Source organism: Oreochromis niloticus, linkage group LG16 (assembly GCF_001858045.2).
Source record: "Oreochromis niloticus isolate F11D_XX linkage group LG16, O_niloticus_UMD_NMBU, whole genome shotgun sequence".
NCBI lineage: Eukaryota > Metazoa > Chordata > Actinopteri > Cichliformes > Cichlidae > Oreochromis > Oreochromis niloticus.
The window spans coordinates 32,338,663-32,352,652 of NC_031987.2; the positions used below are offsets into that span (position 1 = coordinate 32,338,663).

Consider the following 13,990-nt stretch of genomic DNA (forward strand, 5'->3'; position numbering starts at 1 on the left):
GAGGAAAAAAATAAAGGTCAAAGTTGACATTGTGCAACATTGCCTCAGCTCGGAGTGTTTCAAAGAAAGAAAAGTCACTAAACAGTTTTAGAAAATGTCCCGTACATGTTTTGTTTTTATTAAATAATGTGTGTGCTTTTAAAAAATTATTTTGATGTTGGCCTTGAGTGTACTAGAACTTTCCGTTGCGCCTGTCAAGTTCAGGGCAGGTTAGTGCGCATGCGCATTCTGGATATTTCTTCACGTGGAGATAGCCTTCAGCGTGCCAGATCCACGCTCACCAAGGATTCGGGGTGCAGCTCCACGCCGGCTCTCAGACTTCATACACGTCCAGAAATGGTAAGGTACCTGGTTAATTTAAAAAGGCGAACAAAAAACGAGCGTCAATCACCGCCGAGTTCTCTGATATAGGGGGCGCAGTCAGTAGACCGTTTACATAAATTGACCAGCTTTTAGTTATCCTTAGCAGCATGTTAGCTAAAGTGAACATCAGTGACAAGGTCACGCTGCAAGGGAGCTAAGAATGAGCTTAAACAAATGCACGTTTGTCTTAATGGCAGGCCACAAAACCTAAAACTAGATGAGGGATCATAAGAGCTGTATACAGGTGCAGCTATGAGCGCACTGTTAGCTGAAGTAAAAAGGTAAGTAATTGCACTTAGTGTAGCCATTCATTCATTCATTCATTCATTCACTCACTCACTCACTCACTCACACACACACACACACACACACACACACACACAGACTCAAGGTGCAGCAAATTTGCGTTTACCGTCAAGCTCAAGGGCACAATCCTCCAGGCATGAGGTTTATAGAGGAGCGACAGGCAGTCCCATTGTTCCTGCTGAACTACTACTGACATCCAATACTGGCCTCGGAGTCAGGAGCAGCAGAAGTTTCGTTTGCTTGAAAGTAGTTTTCACAGCAGCATGCACTCAGATTGCATTCAGGACAAATATGAGGTACTCAAGTACTTTATACACCGTATTTGAGGAAAATTGAGTGTTTTTTTTACTGCAGTAAATCTCTTTAAAGGCTTATCAGTGTAGAGGGAGTTATACTTGTCTGTACACATTTGCTTTGAAAAAGTTGGATCACCACTGTGTAGAAACATTGTCGTAAGTAAAGGGTAATGCAAATATTTAAAAAATGTACAAAATCAAAAGTACTCATTGTATAGAACAGGTTACTGCTAGAACTGAGTCTTGCCACTGGTCAGCCATCTTGAAATGTTATGAGGCACTTAGTTGGGTAGTTATTTTGAAGCCTTGTGTAAGTAAAAACCATGTCTGCGAAAACTAGACCCTCAACTAGCTTGATACTCGATTTACATGTCTAGTATACATCTGGTTTTCTTGTCAGGTCATAAGCCAATCAAAACACTTTCAGTGGCTGAAGTATAAGGAGAAACGTTGGTGCATCTGACAGAAATGTGGGGCTAATCATAAGCTTATGCAACTCGTTAAGAACTTTGTGAAAACTCATCGTCTGGCCTTGGATTTTATCTGGTACCAGTGAGCAGGAGGATGTTTGATCCCAGTTCAGGGCTGATTGATGTTGGTTAGTTTGTTTTATCAGTGGAGAGGTGAAGAGTCCTTGGCCTGGACCCCTCAGACATAGTGTGGAAGCTCCGCCTCCTTTCCCTAGTCATCAAACTGGGACCAGTCCCACTCCATCACCCTCCTCCATCACAGTCACAAATGACCTTTACTGAAGGTCACTCATGTAGCTGCTTTTTTAAAAAACTTTTCATATATTTATATTTTTATTCATAAACTCAATTACATTTTTCATAGTTTAAAAATCTATATCTGCTGCCTCAATTCATCCTCTGTCTGAAACAAGCTGTGTAGCTCTTGCTTGTTCAGTTTCCAGAAGCTTTTAAAAAAATGTTGTCCTTAAAGTTGTGACAGAAAAAGTTGATCAGTGTCTCTTTGAAATGCAGCTGTTGTCCTCCCTCGTGATTTCAGACTCGAGTAGATAAATGAGCATAAGTTGATTTTTAGTTTAGCAGTAACTGATTGACAAAGGCTGCCTCTGTCGCTGACCTCCACCCTCCTTCTTTAACTCAGACCCAGCAGCTTATTATTCACTCATGCATTATAACCAGCACGTTTCTGTATTAACTTACAGTTTAACTTAACTGTAAGCATGTGAAGCGTTGAATCTAGTTAGATGTTCACATTTTAAAACCTTTGCAGCAAATCTGTGTGTGTGTGTGTGTGTGTGCGCGCGCAGATGTTGCAATAACACCCAAAGTCAGCGTGTGTTACACAAGAGAGCCAACGTAAAAGTTTGGAGTCAAATTTGTAGGATTTTTTTTTTTTTCCTCCGTTTATTTCTAATGATGGCTCATGTCAGAGTAAATATAATTGAGAATGTTAATGATGAAATGAAGGGAAAGGGGTATCAAGTGAACATGGTCATAAGAAGTATTGGCAGTTAACAGTGGTTAATGTTAGTAGTTATGTTGGTATGATCAGGACATCATTAGCTGCCCAGTTCACCTAAACTCAGTGTGATAGTCGTGCTAATATGTGCCGTCTTTGTGTGGTCTTCAGGCTTTCAGAAAATTCCTTCCTCTGTTTGACCGGGTGCTTGTGGAGCGCTTCACAGCAGAGACAGTAACAAAGGGGGGCATCATGCTGCCAGAGAAGTCTCAAGGCAAAGTGCTGCAGGCCACAGTGGTGGCAGTTGGACCTGGCTCTGTCAGCCAGGTAAGCATATGTGGCATAGCTGCTACAAGAAGAGTGTATGTTTTTTGTTATAAACTAAAGCTTGTTTTTGCTTTTGGGATTTACTGGAAAATCCCACAATTTACAATACCATTAATAAATACAATAATTACATTAAGAACTCTTAAACAGAAACTTTATTTTTTTTCCCCCAAAACAAGACAGTTATGAATCAGTATGTCATGCTTGAGATGGCTTTTACTTTGAAAAGATTCCAATATTATAGTTATTGCTTATCCTTCAATGCCCCTGATTGGGTTTAAAGCAGGGGTAGGCAACTCCAGGCCTTGAGGGCCGGTGTTTTAGATCTCACCCTGGGTCACATACCTGAATCAAATGATGAGTTCATTACCAGGCCTCTGGAGAAGTATGAGACATGTTGAGGAGGTCATTTAGCCATTTGAATCGGCTGTGTTGGATCAAGGATGCATCTCAAACCTGCAGGACACCGGCCCTCGAGCCCTGGAGTTGCCCACCCCTGGTTTAAAGGGTTAGGCTGATGCAGGTTGTTTTAGACACACTGTGCATAATCCTTTTTATGCGCACGACTCTTATTTCTGTATACACAGTTGCTCCTGCAAAAGCAAAACTGTTCAAAATAAAGTCTGTTATAGTTTTTAGAATTTCTGGTTTTAGTTTTCTGAAGGTGCTGCACCTTTAAATATGATGCATTAAGAGAATAAAATCTGGACTTTACTATTTCCTAACCCTGGTTACAGAATCGGGTTAGCACTGCTAGTCACAGTGTCTGATTGACCTCCAGACCGGATCTACTAGGTTTATTCAATGGTTCTCAATGATACATTTGAAAACTGCAGTAAAAAAAGTATCTCTAAATACACAGTAGTGAACAGGACTCCTGCTGAAGCACAGATCCTCAGTCATCTGCCCTTTAAAAAGCTGTTAGGATCAGGGCAAGACTGTATTTTCTTGTAAATTATAGGTGAAATAAAAATACAGATTTTTATTGATTTTTAAATAGAAAAGACTCAGTAACAGCTGTGGTGTTACTTCCTGCCTAACATGTTTTTCTCCTTATTTCAGAAGGGAGAAATCCATCCAGTGAGCGTGAAGGTTGGGGAGAAGGTTCTCCTACCAGAGTACGGTGGGACTAAAGTCGTTTTGGATGACAAGGTGCGGTGCAGTTTCCTCAGACTCCGTCCACACCTTTGTGCTAAAATTAGTTGAATTCTTTCCTGTCTTTTCTCCCATAGGACTACTTCCTGTTCCGTGATGCAGATATCCTCGGTAAATATGTTGAGTGAGTCGCCAGTCCTCATGTAAAGTCCCTGACATCCCCGGAGAGAAGAAATTAAGTTCATTCATGTCTGTCTTTTTTTTTTTTTTTTTCTTTCTTCTTTGTGTTCCTGTAAATAATTCTAATCGTGTTTTGTTACAATAATAAAAGTGAAGACTCATTGTTGGGCTTTTCCTTTGACAAGCCACGCCTCCACCTGAAACTGTGTGATACTTGTGTAATCTTGGCAGAAGGAAAGTTTAATAGGCTTTTGTTCACATAAAGAAAAAACTGCAAGCACAGAAAAAGTTAAACACCAAAGGTGCTGCTATAACTTTGGCTGTTTTGGTTTTGCTTTAGTCTTAGCTGCAGTTTTAGGTTTGCAGCAGGTGTTGTAGTTTCAGATAGTGTTGCTGCACTTTAAGTGACTGCTTTAAATCTTTGAAATGACAGTAAAACCACAGCATCTAGTAGTATAACATCTGTAAGCAGAGGTTAAAGTGGGCTGGAACAACATGAAATGACGTAAATGTAAAGTTGCTGTATTTCTGAGGCAGAGAAGAAATAAACACGAAACAATGTGCAACACTGAGAGACGGAGAAAGATTTGTGTAGCTGAAAGGGAAACTTTTCAAAAGTAACAACTGCTCAATGAGTGACATTTGCTAAAATGGAACCTTACTGTTCTAATTTATTTAAATCATGTTTAAATGTAAATCGTATGTTTTTAAATCAAATATCAAACTTATACATAATGTACTGATGAATATGGTTTTTGTGGAACATAATGCAAACCAGAAGTATATTCATTTTGACTAATTTGAACTTCAGGTGTTACAGGCTAAACTGGTTAGTTTGTAGTAAAGTATATATTGGACTGGTACAGAGCAGACCTGTTGTTCATGGTTAATGCTAGGTTATAGCAGATATTAATGTATATTTAAGGTTATCGATTAGATTTACCCAATAAATTCTCACTTTTATACTAACTTTGAGTGTGTGGGGGTTGGGAAATCAGCCACATGCCTCCTGAAATATCTGCTTATATCTTAAATGCATATGACTAAACCCACAATGAGCAGTGCATGTGGAAGGAGCAGCACAGATCAGCTGATCAAAACAAATTATTTATTTCTAAGGAATTCGTTTCTCAGCGTTACTAAATCCGATTTTAAGGTTCCTCAACTAGCCAAATCCCACTTGAGCCTGTGCCTGTAACTAAACAACCCATGAAACATAGAGAAACCTACAGTAAAAAGAAAAACTACAGATTCCTAACTCAATCACAGCGCCTCTCTTTGTAGACAGAAAGTGAGAAAGCTGGATTTTCTTAAACTACATTAAACACTGTGTTTTTGGTGCTTGTCATGTTGGTCTCTGCCTTTCTCAGTGGCATTTTGCAGGTATGCGAACCCCCTGCATATCGTATTGGCTAAAGAAAAGTGCCCTATCACTGATACGGGTCTCCTTACATAAGAATGAAGTTTGAGCCTTTGTGTTACCGTATCCGCTCAGCAGCTACAACACCGCGGCTGACGAACATCCGGGTATTCTGTCGAGATGGTCATGGCGGAGGGTACTGCAGTTCTCAGGAGGAATCGGCCTGGAACCAAGGCGAAGGTGAGTTGTGGTCTGTAGAATCACTCCAGCATGAGTACAAGAACCCTCTCCGCGGCTGGGAGAAGCTGCGTCCGTGGTGCTGTACGGCATTATCGTCCTTATTTTCGCGACAACTTTGTCGCAGACAGCGTATAGGAAGGGCCTGACCTGGAAATAGCCAGCTAGCTAAGATTAGCGGTTGCGCCGTCTAGTTCCTGGAGTAATGTTAACAACTCTTGGTCCTGCTTTCCCTGTTCTGAATAAGCGTTCGGCTTGAATAATTCCTACGCCAGTATGATGATACATTTTTACACATACCTCGATCCACGCGTCCGACGAATATTGTTAATTTCGCCGGAGCTTTGCAGGAAATAGTCATACCCCAATAGACGATACATAACTATGTAGCTAGCTATCTGCCTCCGGAGCTCAGAGTAATGTAGGAAAACTGGCTGTTAACTTTGGTACTAACGTGTTATCCCCCGAAAAACTTCACCTGTCACCGACAGTTTGTCATCCCGTTACCCCCCCTCTCCATGTGTGTCATATGTGATATATAAACTGCCAGGATTGGCAATTTCTTTTCACTTTACGTCAGGTGACAGTCATATTATAAGCTAGCTATATAGAGTAGCTTTGGTTAACCGGCGATACATTGCCAGCTCCAAACACTGAGTGCACACTAATACCGTCCTTCTTCATTGTGCAGGATTTCTACAACTGGCCGGATGAATCATTTGAGGAGATGGACAGCACCCTGGCTGTCCAACAGGTGGGTTGACATTTTATGTGTGTATTTGTGTGTGGGTGTGTTCCCCACCCAATTTTACACTGTCTGGTACTGCTGTCTTATCGCTTGAGCTTAAAGTTGCTCAAAGTAGGCAAGAACTTGACTACATAGAGCTCGGAAATCGCAATGCATTGTGATAGGCACCATGTTGTTCAAACAAAACAAAGTTAGACCCTAGCAGGCATAAGGAGGAAAACGGGCTAATGAATTTAATGTTGCACTGTAATAATATCCTTACATGTTCTACTTCGTAGTTTAACTAAACTGTACTGTAAGTCTGAAAAACGAGTCATTCAGATACATAGTAGTTTGGGCTTTTATTATGGCACATCGTGTCATTGAAACACTTTGTGCTCTGGTGCAGGAGCAGCTGCAGGAGCTTTTTTTGTTCTCCATTGATACCAGTCAGCAGTATCCACCTCGACTTCTGTGTGTTCACTGTCGTAGCCCGGCCATGATCACACTATCGCAGAATCTGTTTTTCAAAACCAAGGCATGAAGACTTTCTTTGATTCCAGCTATGCTGCCAGGTAGCTACAACCTAGATAACTGACACACCTAGGGTGTGTAGCATAACAACAGCCCTACAACATGTAACTACAACAGTTAAATGTAGTGTAATTATAACTTTGCGGTATGACATTCCTGTGATCACAATAACATATTTTTCAAAATGATGTTCAAGGTTATACGTTTCCTTCTTCCAACTGCTGCCCAAGCCAAGCTCCTTCCTGTCTGGAAAAGGGTTTCCATTCCAGTCACATGTGCTGTTTTGTCATTTTAAAACGCAGCAATTTAGCTTTCAAACCCAAAAGCACCATCTATCTTCATATATTCCATTATCAACTCGGACTTGCTTGAACAACAACCCCATTATGCATTACACTGGTGATGTCACAATCCTGAGCTCTGTATTTGGTCAGTGTAAATGTTGTTAAAGGTTTAAAAAAAACTGTGGGGGGATTTCACACTCAAGCTAGTGGGGTGAGTTTATATGTGTAGTACAATTTAAAACCAACTTTTAACCAAAGAGGTGAAACTGGAAGAAGTCCTGACACAGAAAAACATTTCAAATTTTCCCTTCTCTCGCCACCACCATCATGCAAGCTTTGGTGCTCTCTGGGCATTTAAAAAATGTTCTGCAGCTAAATGGGTCAGAACTAAAGTTGCTTTAAGCTGCTTTGCTGCTGTCTAAATAATTTTAAATGACCTCTGAATTGAATTTGAGAGATTTAAAAAAAACCTACAAATGTCTGCAGGTCTTAAGTTTTATGTGGTTGACGTTAACCAACCGCCCAAACTTCTAAATGTTTAAAAGCCACCGACTGATTAATATTTTAAAATATAACATAATATAGAGATTTGCATTTAATAAATTGAGATTATGCTGAAGGAAACTAAAGAACATGAAAAGAACTGATTGAACCTGCTTTTTAACAGTAATGGTCTTTTTGGGCAGAAAGGCATCACATTTAGCTGATGTTCAATCAAATTCACTTTCCACATATGTTGACTTTGTTATTTGTTGTAAATTAGTTTCACACAAACACTCTGTTGGCAGAGTTACTACAGTTCATGTGATCCATTCAGTAGAAGCTCTGAGTGAGATGTGCAGCTTGGCTACAAATCCAGTGTGGTAGCAAAGTATGACACAGCTGTGCAGTTGTCCCTATACGCTCTGTGTAAGTGCAAAGACACCTGAGGGTCAGTGACTTTAATCAGCCAGTTCAGTTTGACATTTTTGACTGTGCTTGCAGGCATCATGTGTTGTCTTTACCTGCTTCTGTCAGAACATGATTTTGAGACAGTTTGCAGTGTTTGCTGTTTTTTCTAACTTTAAGTAGCCAAAATCTCTGCAAATTCCTCTGTGCTTTCTTTTCAGCAGTAGGGTTAGCGCTCTGAGCTTTGGGTTGTGAGCTGTGCTTGTTGTGACATCTTGTTTTTAATAATGTTGTCACTCAAGTTTTCCTTAACATTTCTATTGTTATTTTCTTTTTTTTTCCATCAGAGTCATACTCCTAGCGTACCGGTGTGGCTGACACTGGCCCAAACATTTACTCATGTGCTGCTGGCTGCTCTCTGCTGTGTGTGTCAGCCTACCTGGTGTGGCTCTGACTTTATTCCAAACACATTATTGGTTTGGTGCGGCACTGTTTGCATTGTCATTGGCCTTTTGTGATGTATGAACACATTCACTGCATGTTCACCATGTGTCAGGTGATGAAAGTCAGACTGGACTGTAAGTTGAGAGTCTGTACTAACGTGTGTGTTTTCTCTGTGTCAGTATATTCAGCAGAACATCCGGTCAGACTGCTCCAATATCGACAAAATCCTGGAACCTCCTGAGGGTCAGGATGAGGGCGTGTGGAAGTATGAGCACCTTAGGTAAGAAGTCTCGGGGCACATTTTTCCAAACAGGATCAGACCTGCAGACAAGCATCCATAAAATGTCCTTTTATATGCTGGCATATAACACAGTAGCCTATAGCACACTATATAGTGTACTTTGTTTTGTTTCTAAAACATGAAATGTTTTGTAGGCTTCATTAGTTCTGTGTTCGGTCTTGTGCTTATTTCTACTGCGTGCAATCAGTTTTTAGTAACTTCTCTGAAGAAAGCATTAAATTAAATTGAATTTGTAGACCAGTGCTGTTTCTAGAGATTCTTTGTTCAGATATGAGGAGCTTCCAGATGAAAAGAAAGTGAAGTATAGGCGATCTCTACTATCTTAAATCTTGTGCTCACAGTTGGGCTAAAACCTGGCTGCAGAAGAAGAAATCATGTGATCAGAGGATATTTTGTTTTAACCTTGCTTTTATTGGATCCCTTTGTAGGCAGTTCTGCCTGGAGCTCAATGGGCTAGCTGTGAAACTGCAAGTGAGTACACTAAATCACCACAAACTTCCTTTGGTAATTTTTGGGTTTGAGGATTCTTTCATCTCAGAAATGTGCCTTAATGCTCTATAGATCTAAATCAGGTCTCACTTAAGATTTAAAAAATATTGCATTTGTAAACCAGGAATATTTCTTTCTAGTGCAGAAGGGTTCAGGAACATCAAGTAGTTAGTTTAGTAAGAGACAGTTAGCTGCAGTGATGTTGGTCTTTCTGCCTGCAGAGTGAGTGCCATCCAGACACCTGCACCCAGATGACAGCCACAGAGCAGTGGATCTTTTTATGTGCTGCCCACAAGACACCCAAAGAAGTGAGTCAAAGCTTCCAGCTGTCACTCAAGCTTTTCAAGCAGCTGCTCTCACATTGATGGGTTTGTGTGTTTTGTTCTGCTGCTGCTTCCACAGTGCCCTGCCATTGATTACACCAGGCACACGCTGGACGGAGCTGCCTGCCTTCTTAATAGCAACAAATACTTCCCCAGCAGGTCAGTCGTTTTCCATTAAGCAGCTATAATTTATAGAATAGTATCAAATCAATTTCAGGTCATTGTTTGCTGAGCTGAATAATCACTGTTTCTGTTCACTCTTAATACTCTTGAGGCATCATTTTCAGCAGGCAGCTGATTTCAGTATCCAAGCTCCAAAAGTAATCTTCAAGCTTCAAATTGACTCTAGGTGCTTCTACTAAAAATCTCGGATGATTTAAAACAAATGTGACCTCGATCTAAAGGTCAGAGGTCAAGTTCTCTAAAACCCTTGTGAATGTGACGACTCGAGAAAGAGGGGGGATGTAGGATTTTTACAATTCATACCACAGGTGTGTTTGCTAGGAAGCTGATGGCTAGTGCTGGTGGTTGCCAGTGTTTTATTAAAAGTTATGCACAACTGTATCACTTTAAATTGCTGTTTGACTTTGACTCTGTTCTGAGACCCAGAGCAGGCATCAGCCACCACAGACATGACTTGATTACATGAGAGGTGGAATAAAGTGTTGGAGCTGGGGTGGTGGTGGGTTGTAAAGTGGCTTGCATGTGCGCACACTGTAGACAGGGTAAAGCACAGTGCCTTAGATGAGATTGGATAGTTGGTTTGTATGGACAAAGTAATGGGGCATCTATACATTACACCAGCAGCTGCTCAGCTATGGAAACCCATGCTATGACGCTCCCAGTGCACAAGCTAAATCACCACTGGTTTGTGTCTACAGGGTGAGCATCAAGGAGTCATCAGTGGCGAAGCTGGGCTCTGTTTGTCGTCGCATCTATAGGATATTCTCTCATGCTTACTTCCATCATCGCCAGATATTTGACAAGTATGAGGTAGGTGTTTACAACCTTTGCTTCCCATCGCTCTCTGGTTGCTGCTGTGAAGCTAGAAATTCTAAAATATGATTTTATTTGTTCCTTCCTGGTATGGATTTTTTGTTCTTTTTGCTGTTACAGAAACCAAACTTAAAGAGGTCATACAGACTCTTATAGTCTTTTCATTTAATCTCTTGTGTTTTTACTGTGTTCATCATTGGATTTAAGTAAATGTGCTGTTCAAGTTACTTTTTTTCCCCCATTTTATTTCCATTTCAATTGCTAAATGGATTGTAACAAAACATAGAAAAAGTGAGACGTTCCCCGTCTCTGAGTGACTTCACACGAAAAACTGTGAAACAGTTCTCTAAATCTAAACCAAGGGTCCCCAATCCCAGTCCATGAGGGCCGGTGTCCCTGCAGGTTTTAAATCTCACCCTGTGTCAACACACCTGAATCACATGATTACTTCATTACCAGGCCTCTGGAGAACTTCAAGACATGTTGAGAAGGTCATTTATCCATTTAAATCAGCTGTGATGGATCAAGGACACATCTAAAACCTGCAGGGACACCAGCCCTCGTGGACTGGGATTGGGGACCCCTGATCTAAACGATGCTTATGAACAATCACTCAGTGCTTTACCTCCACTGTGCTCGGTGGCAGCAAACTACACACAGACTCCACATCAGTCCAACAAATCAAACTTTTAGCATTTTAATGGTGACACTGGTGAGTAAGCACATATACGTTAGCCAGCTAGCTGCTGTGTTGGGATATAAGCAGTTTGTTCACATTAGCTTGAAGAAAAGACTATTTATACAAGTCCCTAATGTCTAAGCAAATAAGAATTTTAATGATGTGACAACTAGTTACCATCAGCAGGGCATTCCATCCAAGGAGGGTTATTTTGAGTTTTTCTTGTCGATATGTCCAAATCACAACTCTGAAACTATAAGTGAAGATTTAAGATTTGCACATTTGTCTTTTTATCACCGTTCTCCTCCTACTTCATCTGCCTCACCCACCACTGCTGTGTCCTCCCTTATTTCCACCTTATCTCCTGAACTCAAGTCGTGGCTCCAACATAAGAAAATGTACATAAACATGCCTCTTTATTACAATATTGTTACAGTTTTTGTCAGAAGATGAAACATGAGACACTGCTGTAGCCAGCTGAACAGCTGGTTATAAGCTAACATTATGCTAGCTAATGTTAGGTTTAAGTGTCGTTAAAAAAAGAAAAGAAATTACTTGTGATAAGCTGTTTGCTTATTCTTTATTTATTTATGAAGTGTTTGAAGTGAATTCAGCAGCAATGGCAGCATGCTTTGTTCTCTGGCATCATGAGGATTAAGCTTCATATATGCTTCTTTCTCAGAAAGTAAGAGGAACATGATGATAGGACAGGAGTGTGTTCTGAATCCATAAAGTAGAAACACAAATGCCTCTCACCGTTTAGCTTTAGCACAAGAACATTTCCAGCAGTGCAGTCGCGTGGTCTAACTGTTTCCAGCCTCTTTTAGAACACCGTGAACTGATAACACACTGGGTGCTGTGAAGGAGACAAACTGGTTAGTGTGATCATTGCTACATATGTCTGTGTGCAGAATGAAACGTTCCTGTGTCACCGGTTCACACGCTTCGTGATGAAGTACAACCTGATGTCCAAGGACAACCTGATCGTTCCCATCCTGGAGGAGGAAGTGCAGAACACCTCTTCAGCTGGGGAGAGCGAAGCCTAAGAGATGGCTCCTGCTGCTGCCACCATAAGGGAGACACATGTAAACATATTTCTACATTACAGAGGAGACGCATTCATCTCTCTCACACACACACACACACACACACACAGACACACACACCCCCCAGTGTATTGAGGCTCCCGTCTAGTAACACTGTCCATGTCCCTCCTCCCCAGTCACCTGTATCTATCTGAAAGGAAGTAAGGGTAAAGATGACCAGGAGCAGAGTTCAGTCATGCCTGCAGGACACAATTATATTTTCTATTTCCACTCAGAGGTTGGGGGTACAGCCCTGGTCTCACACTTCTCCTGTAGGGAAACCCTGTTCATAACCCCGCATGTCCACAGGATCCAGCTTGTGTGCTCACGGCTCCGTGGCTGCTTCCCAGCACGCTGGAGGCATTTAGTTTTCCAGCAGATGAAAACACTCATTTAGATCCATTGTGACTGTACTTGAATTTAACGACCCTCTGTGCCTCTTTACTTCACTCGCCCACCAGTGTAGGCCATCTCAGATTTATCTTCACTATATTTAGAATAAAGGGATTCATTTTTTGTTTTTTAGCACACATAATCCTATTTTAGATGAGAAGAAATAAAGGAATCATAAATACCATGTAAATAAGGACAACTTTAACAGCATTAACCATGAAAGCTTAAATACTGATGGGGAACTACAGTGTGAAAGGTTTTACCCTCCAGCAGTTCCTGCTTAGAGGAGCATTCTTCAGATTTGAAGGAAATATGCAGCAGCTTTAAAGCTTGGAGTCAGTTTTGTATGGTTGGCTAACGTTTGGAGCCCTTTTTAGTTCCCACACACTTTGATTGTCTACATTATAACACAGTGTACCGAGCATAGAGCACGAAGCTGTTCTCGCAGGTATTCATCCATCCTCAGCAGTGACGGAGCCGTGACGCCACGTTGCCTCTCGCTCTGGATATTGCAGGCTAATCTTCCTCAGGCAGCTGGATTTGCAGAAAGCCTCTGTAACTATGGTGACCTGTATTGTTGAGAAAGGCCCACACTGACAGCTCTCCCTCCTTCTGTGTATATAAACCCTCTGCCACTCCTGTTTAAATTCACTCATGTTTTCTGTGCACTTTTCTCCTGACTGCTTCTGTTCTTTTTGCTTGTATTGCCTACCAGTCCGATTTGGGGGTGTCCCATGAGATGGATCACTAAATTAGCCTGCTGACTTAATAATGCTATTAAAACACAATGTAGGTGTGCGGTTCGTGTGGTAGTGAACAAAGAAAACCGTAATCTCTTAGCTCTGTATGTGTACTAGCAGTCAGAGATTCTTTGGCCTTTGACATGATGTGTGAAGGCTGTTTGGCTAACTCTGATCCTGCATCGTGACATGTCCCCACTTCATAATACTGTGTCCAGTGTGCCTGATGTTCTCATCTCCTGCAGCATTGGGCAACGTTTAGTTGCTTTAAGCATTCAATAAGGCATCAAGGAAGGAGAGAACATCAGCCACATTTACGTGTCAGAGCACAACCTTCTTTTACCCTCTCCCTCGTTAAGTTATTTTGTGGGAGGAGCCTGATCCAACCCACTTTTTTTTTTTTTAATGAACTAAAAAAAATTTTGTTACTGTTGACATTTTCATGTCTGTTAATAAAAACAAAAAGACTATTATTCAGACTTGTGTGTGGTCGTGTGGTTAATCAGTGACTCAGA

The 13,990-nt window shown here is 41.2% G+C and overlaps 1 protein-coding gene across 3 annotated transcripts; it reads left to right on the top strand.

Moving 5' to 3' along the window:
* Window positions 1-181: 181 nt before the first annotated feature.
* LOC100701317 (MOB-like protein phocein) lies at window positions 182-13,950 on the top strand. Of its 3 annotated transcripts, XM_013264744.3 has the most exons (9): window positions 182-339; window positions 2,565-2,720; window positions 6,284-6,346; window positions 8,649-8,749; window positions 9,199-9,241; window positions 9,481-9,567; window positions 9,662-9,741; window positions 10,464-10,575; window positions 12,169-13,950. In XM_013264744.3, exons 1-9 carry the CDS (start codon window positions 220-222, stop codon window positions 12,301-12,303), a joined length of 897 nt encoding a protein of 298 aa, XP_013120198.1. In that variant the 5' UTR covers window positions 182-219; the 3' UTR covers window positions 12,304-13,950. The 3 variants fall into 3 exon arrangements, with proteins under 3 accessions (XP_013120198.1, XP_005475234.2, XP_005475232.1); XM_005475175.4 differs by lacking the exons at window positions 182-339; window positions 2,565-2,720 and adding an exon at window positions 4,885-5,595; XM_005475177.4 differs by lacking the exons at window positions 6,284-6,346; window positions 8,649-8,749; window positions 9,199-9,241; ... (2 more) ...; window positions 10,464-10,575; window positions 12,169-13,950 and adding exons at window positions 3,783-3,872; window positions 3,953-4,565.
* The last annotated feature ends 40 nt before the right edge of the window (window positions 13,951-13,990 follow it).

Excerpts from the sequence above, each read along its gene's own strand:
- LOC100701317 (XM_013264744.3), top strand. The coding sequence starts at position 220 with ATGCGCATTCTGGATATTTCTTCACGTGGAGATAGCCTTCAGCGTGCC. Across the intron at positions 9,568-9,661 it reads CCCACAAGACACCCAAAGAA|TGCCCTGCCATTGATTACAC; the intron begins GTGAGTCAAAGC and ends CTGCTTCCACAG. Across the intron at positions 10,576-12,168 it reads AGATATTTGACAAGTATGAG|AATGAAACGTTCCTGTGTCA; the intron begins GTAGGTGTTTAC and ends GTCTGTGTGCAG.